The sequence below is a fragment of the Henckelia pumila genome, unplaced genomic scaffold, assembly GCF_033568475.1.
Source record: "Henckelia pumila isolate YLH828 unplaced genomic scaffold, ASM3356847v2 CTG_477:::fragment_1, whole genome shotgun sequence".
Classification (NCBI taxonomy): Eukaryota; Viridiplantae; Streptophyta; class Magnoliopsida; order Lamiales; family Gesneriaceae; genus Henckelia; species Henckelia pumila.
Genome location: NW_027331840.1, coordinates 480,695 through 497,037, shown reverse-complemented (window position 1 = coordinate 497,037; position 16,343 = coordinate 480,695). Strand labels below are relative to the sequence as shown.

Below are 16,343 nucleotides of genomic sequence, written 5' to 3'. Positions count from 1 at the left end.
TCTACCCTAAACTCACGTCTCCCTCTCCCTTAGCCGCCTCCAACCTTTCTCCAACCTTATTCATCAGCCTCCCTCATGCTTTGACAGAAAACCACAAGCCCTTAGCCGATCAAGCTCTAGATTTGAAGGTTTTTGGTCCGTTCGTCGTTCCGGAGCCCGTAAACGCATCTATCTTCGTCGATTTAATTATCAAGGCATGTTTTCTTCCCCTTATTTTCATGCTATATCAGTGAAATATATGTGTGTGTTGTGTATGCATCAAGACCTTCAGAAATTTTTCAAAAAAGGCTAGGGATGGTTGAGCATCTCACGTTTTTCTCACTTTGTTTGGCATACACTCATTTTTTTTCTTAGCCATGGATCGTGCGACTGCTGGTCAAGGTCCCTAGGATGTTTAAGGGGTGTCCAGGCTCGAGTGGCTCGGTTGGTTTGAGCCAAACGAGCCCAGGAAGCAAGCTAGGCTCGATCGGCCTCCATGAGGCGCAGGATTAGGGTTCAGTGAAGGGGGCTCGGCCTTGGCGGTTCAGGCTGCATGGGGTCGGGGTCTGGGCTAGGTTAGGACCGCCCAGACGTGGGCTACGTCTGGGCGGCGGGGCTCCGGCCAGGGGTGGCCGGAGCAGGGCGGCAGCAGCCCTAGAAAGGCTGTTGCACGCGGCGGCCGAGAAGGAGGGGAGAGGGTGAGTTTCGGGTTTAGGGTTAGGGCTGGGTCCGGGTCGGATTCTGGGGTCCGGGTCAAGTCAGTGGGTCGTGGGGCGGGTTAAGTGAGTTCGGGTCCGGGTTTGGTGGGCCGGGCTCGAGTCTTTTTATTTTTAAAGTATTTTACGAATTAATTGGTTTTTGGGGCCAATTAATTAGAAATAAAATTATTTGGACTCCCAAATAATTTTATTTGGGCTTTTAAAATTTTAATTAAGTAATCCATTAATTTTATGGGCTTTTGAGCCCATAAAAGTTATTGGACTAGTATTTGGGCTTTTGGGCTCATTGGGTCAGTTTAAGTTGTTATTGAGCATAGAATGTTTTATGGGATTTAAATTATTTTAATTGGGCTTAGAACAATTTTATTGGGCTTAAGTATTTTTAATGAGCCAGATTTAAGTAATTGGGCTTGAGTGTTAGGGCTAGCAGTCCAGTGCAATCCATGAGAAATTGCATGTGTCCTGATTATATATTTAATTATTTTTTTATGCATTGAAGTTATTTTAATATGTATATGTTAGTAAGAAATTAAATTAAATATATATGAATGACACACATGTTTATTTAAGTACATGCATTCATGAAATAATATTTTATGCATGATTTAATGTTTAAGGTTGAGCAAGAAAATATTTTATGTTGGAAGTTGAAATAGTGTGACAATTTAAGGGGGATTCGTCCCCATATGATTGAAGGGCAGTTTACTGCCAATTTAAGAGGTGATTCGTCCCCGGCCACGTACGTTGGTTTCCACGCTGATCAGTATTTAATGTATGATTTAAGGTTACACTACGGATACAACCATGCCATGTTAGAAAATAATTTGCTCAACAATATGTATGTGTTATGTTATTTAAGTAAATTTAAGTTATGTTATGCCATGATAATATTTTAAGCATGCTTATTCATGTATATGTTATGTATTAGTATTAAAGTGATTTAAATTATTTTAAACTCTTGCTATGTTAGCATGTTGGGCCTCTAGGCTCACTACACTGGTATGGTGCAGGTGAGTACGTAGAGGAGGATGTAGCTCCTACCGGCGGCGAGGACATATGAGCGGACATGCAGTGACCCCGTGATCGTGATAGATGTCTGAGTCACATTGCATGTTTTAATTATGTCAGCATGTTACACTTTTTAATTATTTTTTTCAGTGGTTGTGGTTTTGAATACTTTATTGAATATTGTCAGTGCATGCAACTTTAATCATTTTATTTATGCAGTATTTTTAATTAAATGATTGACTCAGATATTTATTTTATTTAAAGAATGCAAATTTTTATTTAAGTTATTTATTTATTTATCTTTTTATTCTGTGCATATATGTATGGGCATATATGTGCATATTTTATTTAGTAAGTATATATATATAAAAAAAAAATTTCCGCATATTTATTTATTAATTATAGAGTTAGGGTCGTTTCAATAGGAATAGTCAAATTACTATTGATAAAAGTACACCACTTAAATTATGATTTTTACAGTATTTAATTATTTACAAATACTTTTCTATATATATATATATATATATATATTTGCTATTAGGTAATTTTTTTAAAAAGAATTAAGTCAGCTAAAATTAAGAATTCGAAATGGTAGTAATATGAGGTGTGGAGTATATTAGTTTGCAGGATTCACATATTATAGTAATATAATATGATTAATTTGTACTGAATGGATGGTCAGTCAGTTTCTAATTTACAAATATATGTAATGACTATTGATATTGATGGGTAACTTAGATGATGCAATTAATTATTTGAGTGTCAATTGAGATTCGGTCTCTATCTACAAACACAACCTTTAGACAATTTTTTTGATATAATTTTACTTTTGACACACTTTATGGGTTAATCTATTCTTATGAGATAAGCAAAGTAATTAAAGTTATTTTTATTTCCATTATTGAATTTACTAATTTATTATATTTTTAACATCATAAACTTTCTTATTGTTCTGCTAAAGTGTATATAAAAGAAATTATTTTAAACCGGAAATACTATATTTTCGGCAAAAAAAAAAAACATTAAAGAAGAAACGATGATTGCTTAGCAATGACTTGAAAAAAAGTGGAACAAAGAGGTAGAAAAGAATCCTGACTGATTGGCTTCATTACCAAGTTAGTAACCACTGGCCAGTTTTTCAGTTACATCAAACTAACAAAACTTACAACTGAAATGTTATAGCTTTCTATGGAGTCAAACTACGATCCACAGCTAGAGAATTCCACTAAATCAAACATGTATCAAACTTCAATGTCGATGGCCATCATGGTGTGATTCAATATCATACCTATACGCATTCTCCCCTGATTCAACCTCATAGCGTTGGACGTTTAGTGGTGTCTAGTTTTCACGATGATATGCGCCATGAGGGGGCAAAGAACCGAGATCATTTTGAGAGGCATTGGCAATATGGGACTCGTTCTTATCGATTCTAACTCCAACCAACTCCACTTCTTCGTAAGAGTGGAAAATGGGATGCAAGTATGCCTCAGACAAGTAAGATTTCAAGCTGGAGTCTGATTCAGCAGCAGCATCTTGTGTATCCTTGGTCATGGCTTCCTGAAGAAGCAAAGAGAGTTGCTCAAAAAGGTCCAATTAGATGTACAGAATGATAGATTCAGTAAGACATATGATCTTACCTCGAGAGGATACTTTCTGAAGGCTGGTTCAAAGCGATTCTTGCAGTACACGTGGAATGCTAGAGTCAATATAGGCAGCACTACAAGCAGAGGAGTAGAGTTTGCAGCCTTTTTTGTGCTTAGTAAGCCCATTAGTAGCAGCTGTGAGATTATTAAGCTTGCTATAATTCGTCCATGAACGTGTGGCCAAAATGCAGCAGCGCTCTCATATTTTTGATTATACACATTAATAACCTGGATTGTGGTAAAATGCATGAATATGTGTGTACTAAAAAAAAGAATAAAAAAAGTTTGATGGCGTGAGATGGACTAACCTGATGACGATACACGAAGTACGCAAAGGCGAAGAAGACAATTATGAAAGGAAGAAGTATCGGTGTGACAACCATGTACACAATGCCAAGAAGGTAGTAAAGCTGAAGACTTGGTAAAGCTTCGGGAAGATCAACACCTCCAGGGTCCATCGCCATCTCCAAATCCCTTTCGGTTTTCACGATGAACATATTCTTTAGGTGGAAAATTACTAGAGGTTTCAAACGAAGGATTTCACTGGCGATTCCAGCCCAGCCATCAATCATGATGTATGTGATAAAGAAAGTAGCCTTCATTGGTATGGATACACCGATGTTTCTTGGGATTCTGCAATTAAAGTAATAGAGAGATGCTACATTTGAGAACTATCTGGTGATAGATTAAGCATGGAAAAATTTATTTCCAGCCCAAATTTGATCTTGAATTTTTCCAAAAAACAATAATAGAAGCAAGAAGAGATGGAGACATTACTGCGTAGCTGATTGGTGGAGGAAAGCATCAAGTTGCTGAAATGCAGTTCCAGTCACTAGGCTGCCTAAAAACACATTGACCAACATGAAGTAGTAGTATTTTGCAGCCGTACTTCGTTCTAATACTGAGACTGCCACGTGCCCCTCGATTTTTGACATGATCATCAAAATTACTGGCAGTAAATACAAAAAAACTTTGAGAGCGAAACCAGGAACAAAACCCTGTAGAATTGATTTGAGAAATGACCTGCAATACAGATGGAGCTGCTTGTTAAATTTAAGATATAGAGGGGCAGATTTTTAAAAGACCCGACTGTCTTTTTGTGAAAAATAAAATAAAATAAAATAGCCCTTTCCTATGTATTGACACATAGAATGATGCAAACAATACCACACAAGATATGATAAATGTTTTCAATAGCTGCTTACCATTCAACAACTGGCCTGAGAAATGGCGCCACTCTTTCCAGCCCTTCCAGATTCGCCAATGATTGAACAAAAGCAATAGGGATCATGTAAAAGAAAACCAATGCGAACACTGCTATTGAAATAACAAGTTTCCGAATACTAAGTGAAAAAAACGTTATGGCCAAATTCTTCCAGTATACGTCACGTGGTTCAGGGGCCCAATTTGTCAACCAGAGTGTAGGATTTTTGCTCTGTTGTGTCTGGGCACAAACGGCAGCCCCCCATCTGGAATTAAACGATACAAAGGCAGCTGGTGTGACAGATTTAGAGTCCTTGAGAATTTTTTGGCGTTCCGCAGCCATCTAAATGAAAGGATCAAAATGGGAAAAAAACAGAGAAAGAGATCAAAATAATATAAATATAGAGGCCTGTCTCAAAGAGAAAGAACAAGCACAACTCACCTTTCTATCGAAATCCTTTATTTGCTCTTTGTAGAAGTCGATTGAGTCGACCCTTTCACCCCACAGTCCAAGGCAGCCTCTCTGAAAGGCCAAATAGGATTATCAATAAATACAAGACTGTTTAACAGCAAACATACTTCTCAGAATTTTTCTTGAGGGATTTTAATTAACAAAGTAGTGCACCTTCGTAGTTGGTCTCTTCCCTGGATGTCTCTCAAATTTAAGTTCATTGTAGTCCAGCCAATTTTGGAGACGGTTTCTTTTTTGAACAAGTTTAGCAAACTTATTAGCATCATATACACCCTACAAGAAAATGGTACAAGTTAAACGTATAAAGGTTGGACAATAGAAGAATTTTCGCAAGTCAGTATAAAGGATGAAAGGCATTACTGAATGGAGTTGTAGAAGTTCTATTTTCGGGTCAAAACCTGAATGTGATGAAACAGAAGTTTTTCAGAATAAGAATTTTTTCCACATTTATTACCTGGTGGCATAGATAATGATCTGGATGGGTTCTTCGAAAGAAGCTCTCCACATTATCTGAGATCGAACGTCCAGAAACATTCGGCACGTTCCTAACAAGAACCTGAGGATAGTTCAAATGAGAATAACCGAAACGACAGAGTTTTGAAGTGAAACAAGGAATAAGAATAGATGTGATTGATTCTTAAAACACGGGCTGTATCATATTTACAAGCTAATATCACTAAGAGCAGGATTCTTTGATTGCAAATGACATCAACAGTTGAACTCACGGTGAATTGTTCAGCACGCCTGCCTTGTGAAGCCAAAAATTTTAGTCGCATTGACACAACCTTACCATATTCCTTATAAAGCATGAAACAAATCCAAAATGTGAACAAGTACTCCAATGATATGTGGATAAAGAACCTGAAATTCATCACGGTAGATCCTTTCTCAGCAATCATGCATAAGTAGCAAGAAAAAGTATCGAGAATGCAACAATGAGTTGTGTTCCTATATTTTATATTTGACGATCAATCACCTTATCTGTGTGATTCTGCATAACTGGAAACGTGGACTTTCAGCTTTCCTTTAAAAATCCATGTCCACACTTTCGAAAATTCAGTTTAAACATCTACTATGAACCTAGTTAAATTAGCATTTTATATATTTAGAATTAATTTAAATATTTTGGTTCACAAAATAAATGTAAACGATGACAATGTGTCCATGGTGAGATCATAAGTCATGACTCGTGTATTTCAGGGAAGAGAGACGTGAAACTTACTTGAAGGACTTGGGACGAATATTTGATATGGAAAGCTTGTCGATGTTGCTCACAACCAAGTCACGCTTCAGGAAAAATAAAGTACCACCGGATGCATTCACTGGAAGCAGAACTAGGAGTGCAACAATGGCCACAGGTCCAAATATTTTCAAGCTGTAAAATGCAAAGAAAACCATAACAAGTGTACTGGAAAATAATCGATGCATTTTCAAAAAATGTAGTTGAAAAACGCGATGATTATCTGAGAAGACTTTGCATTAATCATCACGTTTAACTAAACTCTGCTAATTGTGTGAATCTAGTGGAGATGACCACCATGTTATGTTGATGTAGCATGATGCTCGGAAAATCTTGAGACATAAATACGAGAAAGGGTCCAGGAAAACAGTTCACACTATTGAGGGTAAATTGAGGCCTAGAGTTCCAGTAATGTGATACACACTGTTTAATAAAAGCAAACTAGAACCTCAAACAAATTCCATTGAATTCACAGCACAAAAAGAATAGCTTATTCGATTTGAAGTGCACCCAACGCCATCAAATTAGTAACAAAACTTAATAGTTGACAGACCTAAAAAAAAAAAAATTAGTAACAAAACAAAAAATTTAAATCAGGAGTGGGCCTGAGTAATTGAGTGAGAGGGAAGGAGACACAACGACAATCCTAAATATTTGAGGAACGAATTTTGAATTTATACAAAAATTACATATTTTTTCCTTCTTTCCAATTCAAATGACCATGCCCCAGCCAGGTCTTCGGTCAAATAAAACATAAAAACAAAATCTTGGAGACAGAATAACACTAAATACAACCACTTTTTAATGAAAACAAGCAGCGCATACAGAAACACTGAACTAAAGATGAGAAAAAATATTGCTTTGTAGTTCAATATACATGATCTGATCCAGCGTCACATGACTACAGACCACAACACAAACAAAACGAAAAGAAAAAGCACATGGAAGAGAATATGAGAAGAGAAGAGGGGGGGTGGGGGTGTTGAAACTTTGGCAAGCATGCAAAGATTACAAAAACTTGAAAACACAGAAAAGTGAGCTGATAATTCAAGATTCCATTGTTTCTTCCAACAGAAATATGCACCACTACACATCATCAAAGAAGATAAATGGTGATAAATAAATAAAAAAGTTGGGATCTTGAAAATACCCAAGTCTATAGATCCTCAAGAAAACAGCAGAATCAAGCCCGGCATGGTTAATAATATCAGATTCACTCATCTTCAGAGCCTGAGGCATCCAGTTCAGAAATGTGAAATAAGTCCAGATATTGAGATTCACAAATTTTCCCCCCACGCCGCCCCTGCTCCCTGGGGCCGTCCTCTTCCCAGCAATGTACCATTTGGGAAAGTAGACTCTATCATTGATTGGCTGAATCCTGAGCAGTGCAAAAGCCAGCAAGAATCCAATAGCACCTATTATGTTAAAAAGAGCCGACACCCCAATATCCTCAAGAGTCGCCATTTTTGTTCCTTATGCCTGAATTCACAGAAAGAAGCATAAAATGCGAAACAGAAAGAGAAAATTCGAGAAGAATAAAAAAGGTGTGTTTTGAAAGGAAGTTGTCAAAAAGTTGAAAGCAAAGAATATATTTTTTGGGTGGGTATGCGATTTCTTGCTTTTACGCTCAGAAAATAGTTGGTATCTGGCCGAGTGAATTCAGTATTTTATTCAAAAAGATCTTTTGTGTCTGCTAATATGCGTTGTGTGTGAACTTGGGACCATTAAGCATGGCGGGACTTTGTGGTTTCTTCAAGGATTGGTGACTGAAAAAGACGAACTTGATGTCAGAAAGAAAGAATAGAGCATTAAGGTGGTGGGTTTTTGGTTTTTGTTTTGCGCTCGTGATTGAGGATTGTTTTCTAGTGTGTTGATTCGCATGATTCGTGGGGTAGAAAAGTGAAAAAGTGGGGTGTTTTCTTCTTGTTTCCCTTGACTTCTCGGTCTCCCAAGTGTCTGTGCTCCGCCGAGGAGAGGCGGTGGGCGGTGGTTATTATGGCAAATCGCTCTAGGGCCGCCGTGATTTAAGTGAAAGCATGCATAGACACAATCCAAGATTCTGTTAATAAAATCTTGATTATTAATATCATGGATTGCATTCTTATACGAAACAAGAACATAATTTATTTCAAATTTATGTAATATATAGATTGCTATTGATGTCAAATACATTTTTTTTTTCAAATCCACACCTCTTTGAATTATGCAAATGTGATGTCAAAATTCATGAATTTGTAATCCATCTAAATTTCAAATTCATCATTTTACCTCTCTTGGAATCATATCCTTACCCGGACCAAGAATATGAAAAAAAGTTGAGGGAAATAATATATCTATACTACATATTTAACAAGAACGCATTAGTTCGTTTTTAGACATGTCTAACTTCAAATTACAAAAAAAAAAATCCCGCGTAAAAATGTCAAATTATAAAAAAAAAAATCATATTAAAATCAAATATTTTAAAAATAAATGTTATATAATATACGTATAACAAATAATATTTATATATTATGTGATATACGCAATGCCTTTGCGTTATTATCGCTAATTATTGTATTATGTGACATTTGTTTTTTTGATATGGTTCATGGCTCAAGGTGGGTGCAAGCTAGCTCTTTCCACACGTAACTATTTAAATGACACATTTGCTAAATTAAAAAGTTTGACTTTTGAATTAAATATTCATACTCGGTATATTTTACGGCAATTTGGTAATTAATGAGGTCACTGTCACCCCAAATTATCAAGATTTCCCTCTTTATTTTTAGACAGAACGTAATAAAGATTTCAAAGCTTCTTAGATCGAAATTGTGTACATACTCCATACACTTGTCTTTTAGGATTTATTTAACTAAATAACTTCGGTTTGACATAATTTGGAAATATAATCTTCTCAATTTTTTCCTTTGTTTTGTTTTTGCATTTTCTTTGTATTTGAAGGTCATTTTGCAAATCTTTTTTGAAGGAATGTCAAAAATCAAAAAATTTAATTGACCAAAGTCATTTTTCAAACTCTCTTGCTTGTTTGTCACATGGGAGGATCTTCCCATATGTGGAAAATAAATAAATAATTAGTGTGCCCTTTTATCCCTTATTTAATCCAACCGAATTCAGATTTTCTTGGATTTGTCTAAATCCTTTCTCTCTCTTTTTTTTCCCTCTTACAAGACACTTAAAATAGATTTTTCACAAAAGTCGAATGATGAAAAATCAAAATTTTAAGTCGTTCGAAAACAACACTTTTCGGATATGATTGTAGGGACTATGATTACTTCTAATTGGTTCTCAACAATTAATATATGGTGGAGCAAATCGAGTATGGATTGAATGAAATTTGTCAAACAAAACATATGGATGCTTAAAAAGAAACAAAGGAGATAACTGTGCCAAAAAAAAAACTCAATCATTGTATTTTATAATCAAGCTATAAAACATTTTGGATTTAAATCCAAATTGTTAAAAGGCAATAACTCGAGTTTTTTTTTACAACTTCACATAGTTCACGAGTGAGCCTTAATATTTATCATAATACCTTAAGAGTAAGTCTACGAGTTAATTTGATATATATTTGATGTAAAAAAATAAAATTTTCGACATAAAAAATAATATATTTTCATATATTAGGTCGAATCAGATATTCATTTCACAAACCTATGAAACGATTTCATATAAAAAAATTGTCATACACCAATATTTTATATTACAAGAGCACCTTGTTGGATATATCGTGTAACTACAAATAAAATTTATTTTGACAAGATAAACTTCGGCCGAAAGTATGACATTTGGTTTATTTATGAATGTGGGTCCAACATAAGCCCAAATCATCTAAGTCGAAGAAGCCCAACTTCATCGGCCCAAATCATCAGAGACGAGAAAACCCCTCGTAGAAACTTTCAAATGCGGTCATTATGTTGGTGGGCCTTGTGCTGAGAGTCTATGAAGCCCACCAATATTTTAATTTTTAAATCGTGTTTAAGAATTATTGATGCTCATGTATCTCGTCGTTTAAGAGCAAAGGTCAGATAATTATGGTCTTTTTAAATACTATCTAAAATAATAAATAAATAGTTTTTTTCGAAAGATGTCCAAGTTTTTTCAAAAAATTACCAACAGCCATTATAATTTCCCCCATTTTTTATTATGTGTATTTTTTTAATCACATGTCATTTTAAATCAGTTGTATTCTTTAAAAAAATTATGTGTGTTTTTTAATGTAATTGTATTATGTTTTTTAAATGCAAATTTATTAAATGAAATAAAATATTATATGTAAATTCACCGTACTACTATTGGTCATTGCTAATTCTAGTTTGCATTATTATATATGCTCTAAGATATATATGGATATAAAGATGATATATGCTCGATATTAAATTAAAAAAACACAAAAAAACAAATTTTATTTATTTATATTTTAGGGAAAAAAAACTCACAAACATAATACATATTTATGAAGGCGAATTGCCAAACAACCCCTTGAGGCTTGGCACCCAGAACCCTACAGACATCAGAGAATCGCTCCACCCCTCCGTCTAGGGTTTTGGGTTCCAAAGTTCCAATTTTTCTTTCCTCACTAGTAATGGGTGGCCACAAAATTGATGCAGAAGCCTCCAATACGACGGAAAATGTTGAAATCAAGCTGCAGAAAAAGCAAAAGAACAAGCAAAAGAGAAAGCCTGAAGAAACTGCCGCTGAAATCGGTACTGAATACGCGAATGTTGTGAATAAGAAGAAAAACAAAGAAAAACAAGAAGTGGCAGAGGTGCTTAACGGGTCTGTTGAGATTTCTGCAACAAAAAAGAAGAAACAGGAAAAAGAAGAGACCTTCAATGATGGATCAACTGAAATACCGAAGAAGAAAAAGAAAAAAGACAAAGGAGGGGAGAACGAGAGTGCGAATAATGGCATAATTGAAACGGCGAGGAAACTGGAGAAGTGTAGTGGCGTAGGTTCAGAGAATGCCTCTGAGGAGATTAGACATGGCAGTGGAGTAGTGGTATCTGGGAAGAATGTGGATGATTCTAAATACGCAACATTGAATTCTTTTTCCGAATCGAGGCTCCCAAGTGAGGTGCTGGAATGCTGTAAGAATTTTAATAAACCGTCACCAATTCAGTCCCATTCGTGGCCTTTTCTTCTTGATGGTCGTGATTTTATTGGAATAGCGGCCACTGGGTCTGGTAAAATTATATCATTCATCTTATTTGATTAAGGCATCGGAGTTTACATTGTGCTTTTGTTGTAACAGTCTGTCGTTGGTTTGATCAGGTAAAACTCTGGCATTTGGAATTCCTGCTATAATGAGTGTATTAAGCAAACGAAAAAGTAAAATTGCTGTGAGAAAGAATCCACTTTGCCTTGTTCTTTCGCCTACAAGGGAGCTGGCTCAACAAGTAAGTTCTCTCCTATATATAACAGTACTGTAAAAGTTTTGTGATTAGTACCACTGTGAAAGCGCAATTATTTTGGTTACTAAACAAAGATTTGTATTTTTTTCACACATTAGTTGGTTTTACTACATGTGCATTAATATGAGTAACACATATTGGCAATCCCGGTTAGAACTTCCCACCCTAATTGAGCCTTTTCCACGCTGACCTAATATTGTGTTCCCTATACAAAATACTATTTGTGGATTCTGGATGGATTTTGTTTATGCAGGGGAGGGATGGGTTTACTGTGCACACACCCCTCCCACCTGATGCTTCCCAATACCTCGTTGCCATCTGCCTGTGACTTTTCCGATACACATTCTGAATGTGAGCTGCTCAGAAAATCGTTGTGATGATGTAGAAAAAATAACGATGGTTCCTTTTTGTGCTAGATTTCAGATGTACTTTGTGATGCTGGGAGGCCTTGTGGAGTGCAGTCAGTTTGTATATATGGAGGAACTTCGAAAGGACCCCAAATATCTGCTCTAAAATCTGGTGTGGTTAGTTTGCTGCAATCTTGAACTCCGTTTCGTGTGAGCGTAGGAAGTATTATTTTTCTGATGATTCAAACATGCTCTCTCTAAATTTGATGTTCAATTGTAACTAGCAATAATAAATTTTCAAGTCTTAATGGGATGCATTTTCGTAATTTTCAAGTGAGGTTATAGTCCTCGCTTTATTGTGTCACGTGTTCACTCTAACCAGCTTGTGCTTGTATATATTTTACTAATGCACATCATTAACTCGGCCTCTCTTATATTGACGTACTTCAGGACATTGTGATCGGGACACCTGGTCGCCTAAAGGACTTGATTGAAATGGGACTGTGCCATCTAAAGGACGTTTCTTATGTGGTATGTGACAATTTTTCTTCTGTCATTGATTTTCTAGCTTATATTGAGAAAGGCAAGTTGCAATGTCAGTTGGCCAGGGCTTTGATTTCTCCCGTCAGGCTACTTATTGATTTCTTTTACTTCAATATTCTTCTTTACAGTGTTCATTTAGACAGCAAGTTTGGGGTGATATGAGTGATAATAATTAAGAGTCGCATGATTTAGGTGTAAGATTTTCTAGAATTCCAATTCAGAAAGGCATCCCAATCACTTTATATGTTGGAATTAATTATCCAATTGCATATAACCAGTGTTCTAAAAATCGGCCTAGGCGGGCCTCACCGAAAAAGTGCTAATCAGCCAGCCTAGGCGCCCAATCTATTATCTGGACAAGAACCTGGATTGAGATTGAGTGGTCTCCTTTTCATTTGAAAGTGTTTGAATGCAGCAGCTCTTCTTAGAATAGTAAGTTTTTTCCTTAAAAAAAGGTTGTGCAGGGTCGGCCCTTTTAGTTCAAAACAAGCAATTATAAAGCCACAAGACAAAAGTTCAATATGTCTCAGTACCTCTTAGGGCTTCCATTTAAAAAAATCAGGAAAGAGCTCTTTTTTACTACTCTACTTTATCTAAATATAAAATTACTTCTACAATTTTTTAAAGAAAAAGTACTTAAGCCAAGTCCTTCGGCATCCAAGAAGTTGCATATAGAATGATTTATTTTTATATTTTTACTTTAGTTTGTGCTTGCTTTACCCATCTATAATTGGAATGTGAGATGCACATGTATTTAAATGCTTGTATTACTTTTAAACGTGACCCAAAAGTGTTTTTCCATGGTTTATGATTTAGGTGTTGGATGAAGCTGATCGAATGCTTGACATGGGATTTGAACCCGAGGTTCGCTCAATATTAAGTCAAACGTGTACCGGTATGATGTTAAATTTAATCACTTATGATAACGTTTTTGTTTTGGCTCCAATTAAGTAAATGTCTTGACCTTATGTTTTGATTATATTTATACTTTCTTATACCATATCTAGTTTGATTTTATTGGTCTGTATTTTCCGTTTCCCTGGTTTTTCTTGTAATTTCATGTGGCTTTCTATGCAGCTCGCCAAATGGTAATGTTCAGTGCAACGTGGCCACTACCCGTGCATCAATTAGCTCAAGAATTCATGGATCCCTCCCCGGTTAAGGTATATATTTTCTTTCGGAGTTACAATACCACCTACCTTATTTCTCGTCTTTTAATTTTGAAGCAATCATATTTCAGGTGGTTGTGGGTTCAGAAGATTTAGCTGCCAACCATGATGTCCTGCAAATAGTGGAGGTATGGCTGAGAGATGATACCATAGAAGGACTAGCGTGAATCAGGAGTGCCTTCATATTTTTTGAATGCTTATTTACAGTTGGTTTTTTTATTTTTCTTGATGTTATAGGTGTTGGAGGATCGAGCACGGGATGAACGCTTGCAGAATTTGCTAGAAAAATACCACAAGTCTAGAAGGTGAGTTTACTGAAATATGTGTTTGTCTGTGCACGTGTATATATACATGTACATATTATTAGTTTCTTTGCTACATTAGCTATGTGAAGAAAGATCTCCTTAGAATGTTGTGCTTACTGATGTATCTGCTTGATTTCAAAGTTGTGGAATATGCTTGCAAAGTTAAGCACTCCTCCGTGTATATTTTTTTCATTTTTTGGCTGCATTCATTACGTGGAAGAAATCCCCCTGAGTGTTGTGCTAAGTAATGTATCTGCTTGATCACAAATTTGTGGAACTGGACTTGCAATGTCAAGGACTCTGCTAGTTGGTGAAATGATGTGTTAAACTTTCAATTACATTTACGTATATTATCGGTTGGTTCTATATTTCAACTGTATTTCTTTTGACCTTTCTTTTTTAAAATTATGAATGATATAAAATTTATTTTTGTTTATTTATGCCTACTAGAGAAGCGAGCATGGATTATTTGTTATTAACAGCTGTTATCCAAATTCTTCTCATTTGGGGTTTTAACCTGTTGCAGCAATAGAGTTTTGGTTTTTGTTTTATACAAGAAGGAAGCATCAAGGGTCGAGAATATGCTTCAGAAAAGGTGATTTTGAGTTACATATTAATTTTCCCTCCTAAACGAGGCACGACTCTTGCCGCGAAGTTTCTTGTTCTGCAGATTCAGGAATGAAGATTGATTATCCCTAATTTCACATTTTATTAATTTGCATTATTTACAATTTCTGTTTATTTTTCCTTTCCAGGGGTTGGAAAGTTGTTTCTATAAGTGGTGATAAGGCACAACATGCAAGGACTCAGGCATTGTCATTGTTCAAGGAGGGATCGTGCCCTCTATTGGTAGGTAATAACTGTTTAGTTTGATTAAATAAAATTACTAATGAGTAATGATGGTACTAAACCTTCGTTCATCCCCTCACTTCCGAGTGAATAAAAATCTAGTGGTTCGGCCTCCTTTTGAAACTGGACTTCATGTACTGATACACATATTCACACACCAAGACGAGCTGCCAAACAGTGACCATTAATTTTCGGAACCTGGTTTGTTTTTCTTTTCTACAGATAGCAACTGATGTTGCTGCTCGAGGTTTGGATATTCCCGACGTTGAAGTTGTAATAAACTACAGTTTTCCACTCACAACAGAGGATTATGTTCACAGAATTGGTAGGACCGGACGAGCTGGTAAGAAGGGAGTGGCTCACACTTTCTTCACAAAGGAGAACAAGGTATGTTTCCATCTGTGTAGCGAAAATATCCCAATCTTCTTGTTTAGAACACGAATTTTCTATATTTTAGCGTATGACGCGAATATTATTCAACTCCTTTCAGGGACTTGCTGGGGAGTTGGTTAACGTTCTTAGGGAAGCTAAGCAGGTCGTACCCGAAGCCTTGCTCAAATTCGGGACTCACGTGAAGAAAAAGGTGAGCATATCGTTTCCTAGTAGGGGCCAAAATAGGCATTTCAGAACATTTCCAACTTCATTTGGTTTGGAGCTTATCTTGTATAAAATTGAAATCACATTTTTAGTATATTTATTAATTATGTCATTATACGTACATGATCTTTTATATAAGATTCATCAGAAACGCCATTCTAAGTTCTTTAGTTGGATGATGATCTTTAGAAAAATTCAACTCGAGCTCGAAATTCATCGTGCTCTCTCGCACCCTCGAGATTGTGCCCCCGAACTCTAATTGGCACTATTTGACTGTTAACTTCTTCGTGCAGGAATCCAAGTTATACGGTGCCCATTTCAAGGAAATTGCTTCTAATGCTCCCAAAGCTACGAAGATTAAGTTTGATGATTCCGAGGACGAAGATTGATTTTACAAGATCTATAATTTTATTTCTTTCAAGGAAATCTCGATTTTGTTTTTGCTGCTTGCTTTTGTCGATGTAAAATCAATATATTTTTTTCTTTATTTTTATTTTTATTGATCGTGATTCTACATTAAATGATGCGATTCTTAATGGAGATCATATTTATACCACCATATATTTTGTATCTTACATTAAATTTTTTTGCCCCGTTAAATATTTTTAGGTGGTTCAAATTACTTCTCAATATTGATTTGATTTATATGTGTATTACATCACAATGTTTTTTTTTTATAGACCGGTACATTAATCGGGAAGCATAATCAAAGCTATTTTTTTAATTATGGTTCCAAACTTGACGGCAAAATTGATGACTTATTAGCTATCATTTGGTTAGGGATATGATAAATAATATATAAATAAATAATATAATGTAATAAAAAATAAATAAAAAATGACAGTAGTAGAG

At 35.6% G+C, this 16,343-nt stretch overlaps 2 protein-coding genes across 2 annotated transcripts; one reads left to right on the top strand and one right to left on the bottom strand.

The window, feature by feature from the left end:
- Window positions 1-2,772: 2,772 nt before the first annotated feature.
- LOC140872728 (CSC1-like protein At1g32090) lies at window positions 2,773-8,024 on the bottom strand. Its single transcript, XM_073275604.1, has 11 exons — window positions 7,418-8,024; window positions 6,250-6,402; window positions 5,753-5,888; window positions 5,482-5,583; window positions 5,181-5,300; window positions 4,998-5,078; window positions 4,558-4,898; window positions 4,130-4,375; window positions 3,661-3,985; window positions 3,347-3,580; window positions 2,773-3,266 (listed from the first exon to the last, which is right to left on the bottom strand). The coding sequence occupies exons 1-11, from the start codon at window positions 7,729-7,731 to the stop codon at window positions 3,048-3,050; spliced, it is 2,271 nt and encodes a 756-aa protein (XP_073131705.1). The 5' UTR covers window positions 7,732-8,024; the 3' UTR covers window positions 2,773-3,047.
- Window positions 8,025-10,728: 2,704 nt separating this feature from the next.
- On the top strand, window positions 10,729-16,092 carry LOC140872758 (DEAD-box ATP-dependent RNA helicase 5-like). Its single transcript, XM_073275642.1, has 13 exons — window positions 10,729-11,453; window positions 11,542-11,666; window positions 12,098-12,205; window positions 12,479-12,559; window positions 13,388-13,466; window positions 13,649-13,734; window positions 13,812-13,868; window positions 13,978-14,045; window positions 14,572-14,640; window positions 14,801-14,894; window positions 15,117-15,281; window positions 15,385-15,477; window positions 15,785-16,092. The coding sequence occupies exons 1-13, from the start codon at window positions 10,853-10,855 to the stop codon at window positions 15,878-15,880; spliced, it is 1,722 nt and encodes a 573-aa protein (XP_073131743.1). The 5' UTR covers window positions 10,729-10,852; the 3' UTR covers window positions 15,881-16,092.
- The last annotated feature ends 251 nt before the right edge of the window (window positions 16,093-16,343 follow it).

Coding starts and splice junctions, on each gene's coding strand:
- LOC140872758 (XM_073275642.1), top strand. CDS start 10,853: ATGGGTGGCCACAAAATTGATGCAGAAGCCTCCAATACGACGGAAAAT. Junction 12,206..12,478: donor CTGCTCTAAAATCTGGTGTG/GTTAGTTTGCTG, acceptor GACGTACTTCAG/GACATTGTGATCGGGACACC. Junction 12,560..13,387: donor TAAAGGACGTTTCTTATGTG/GTATGTGACAAT, acceptor TTTATGATTTAG/GTGTTGGATGAAGCTGATCG.
- LOC140872728 (XM_073275604.1), bottom strand. CDS start 7,731: ATGGCGACTCTTGAGGATATTGGGGTGTCGGCTCTTTTTAACATAATA. Junction 5,584..5,752: donor GGCGTGCTGAACAATTCACC/GTGAGTTCAACT, acceptor AACTATCCTCAG/GTTCTTGTTAGGAACGTGCC. Junction 4,376..4,557: donor CTCAGGCCAGTTGTTGAATG/GTAAGCAGCTAT, acceptor TCTGTATTGCAG/GTCATTTCTCAAATCAATTC.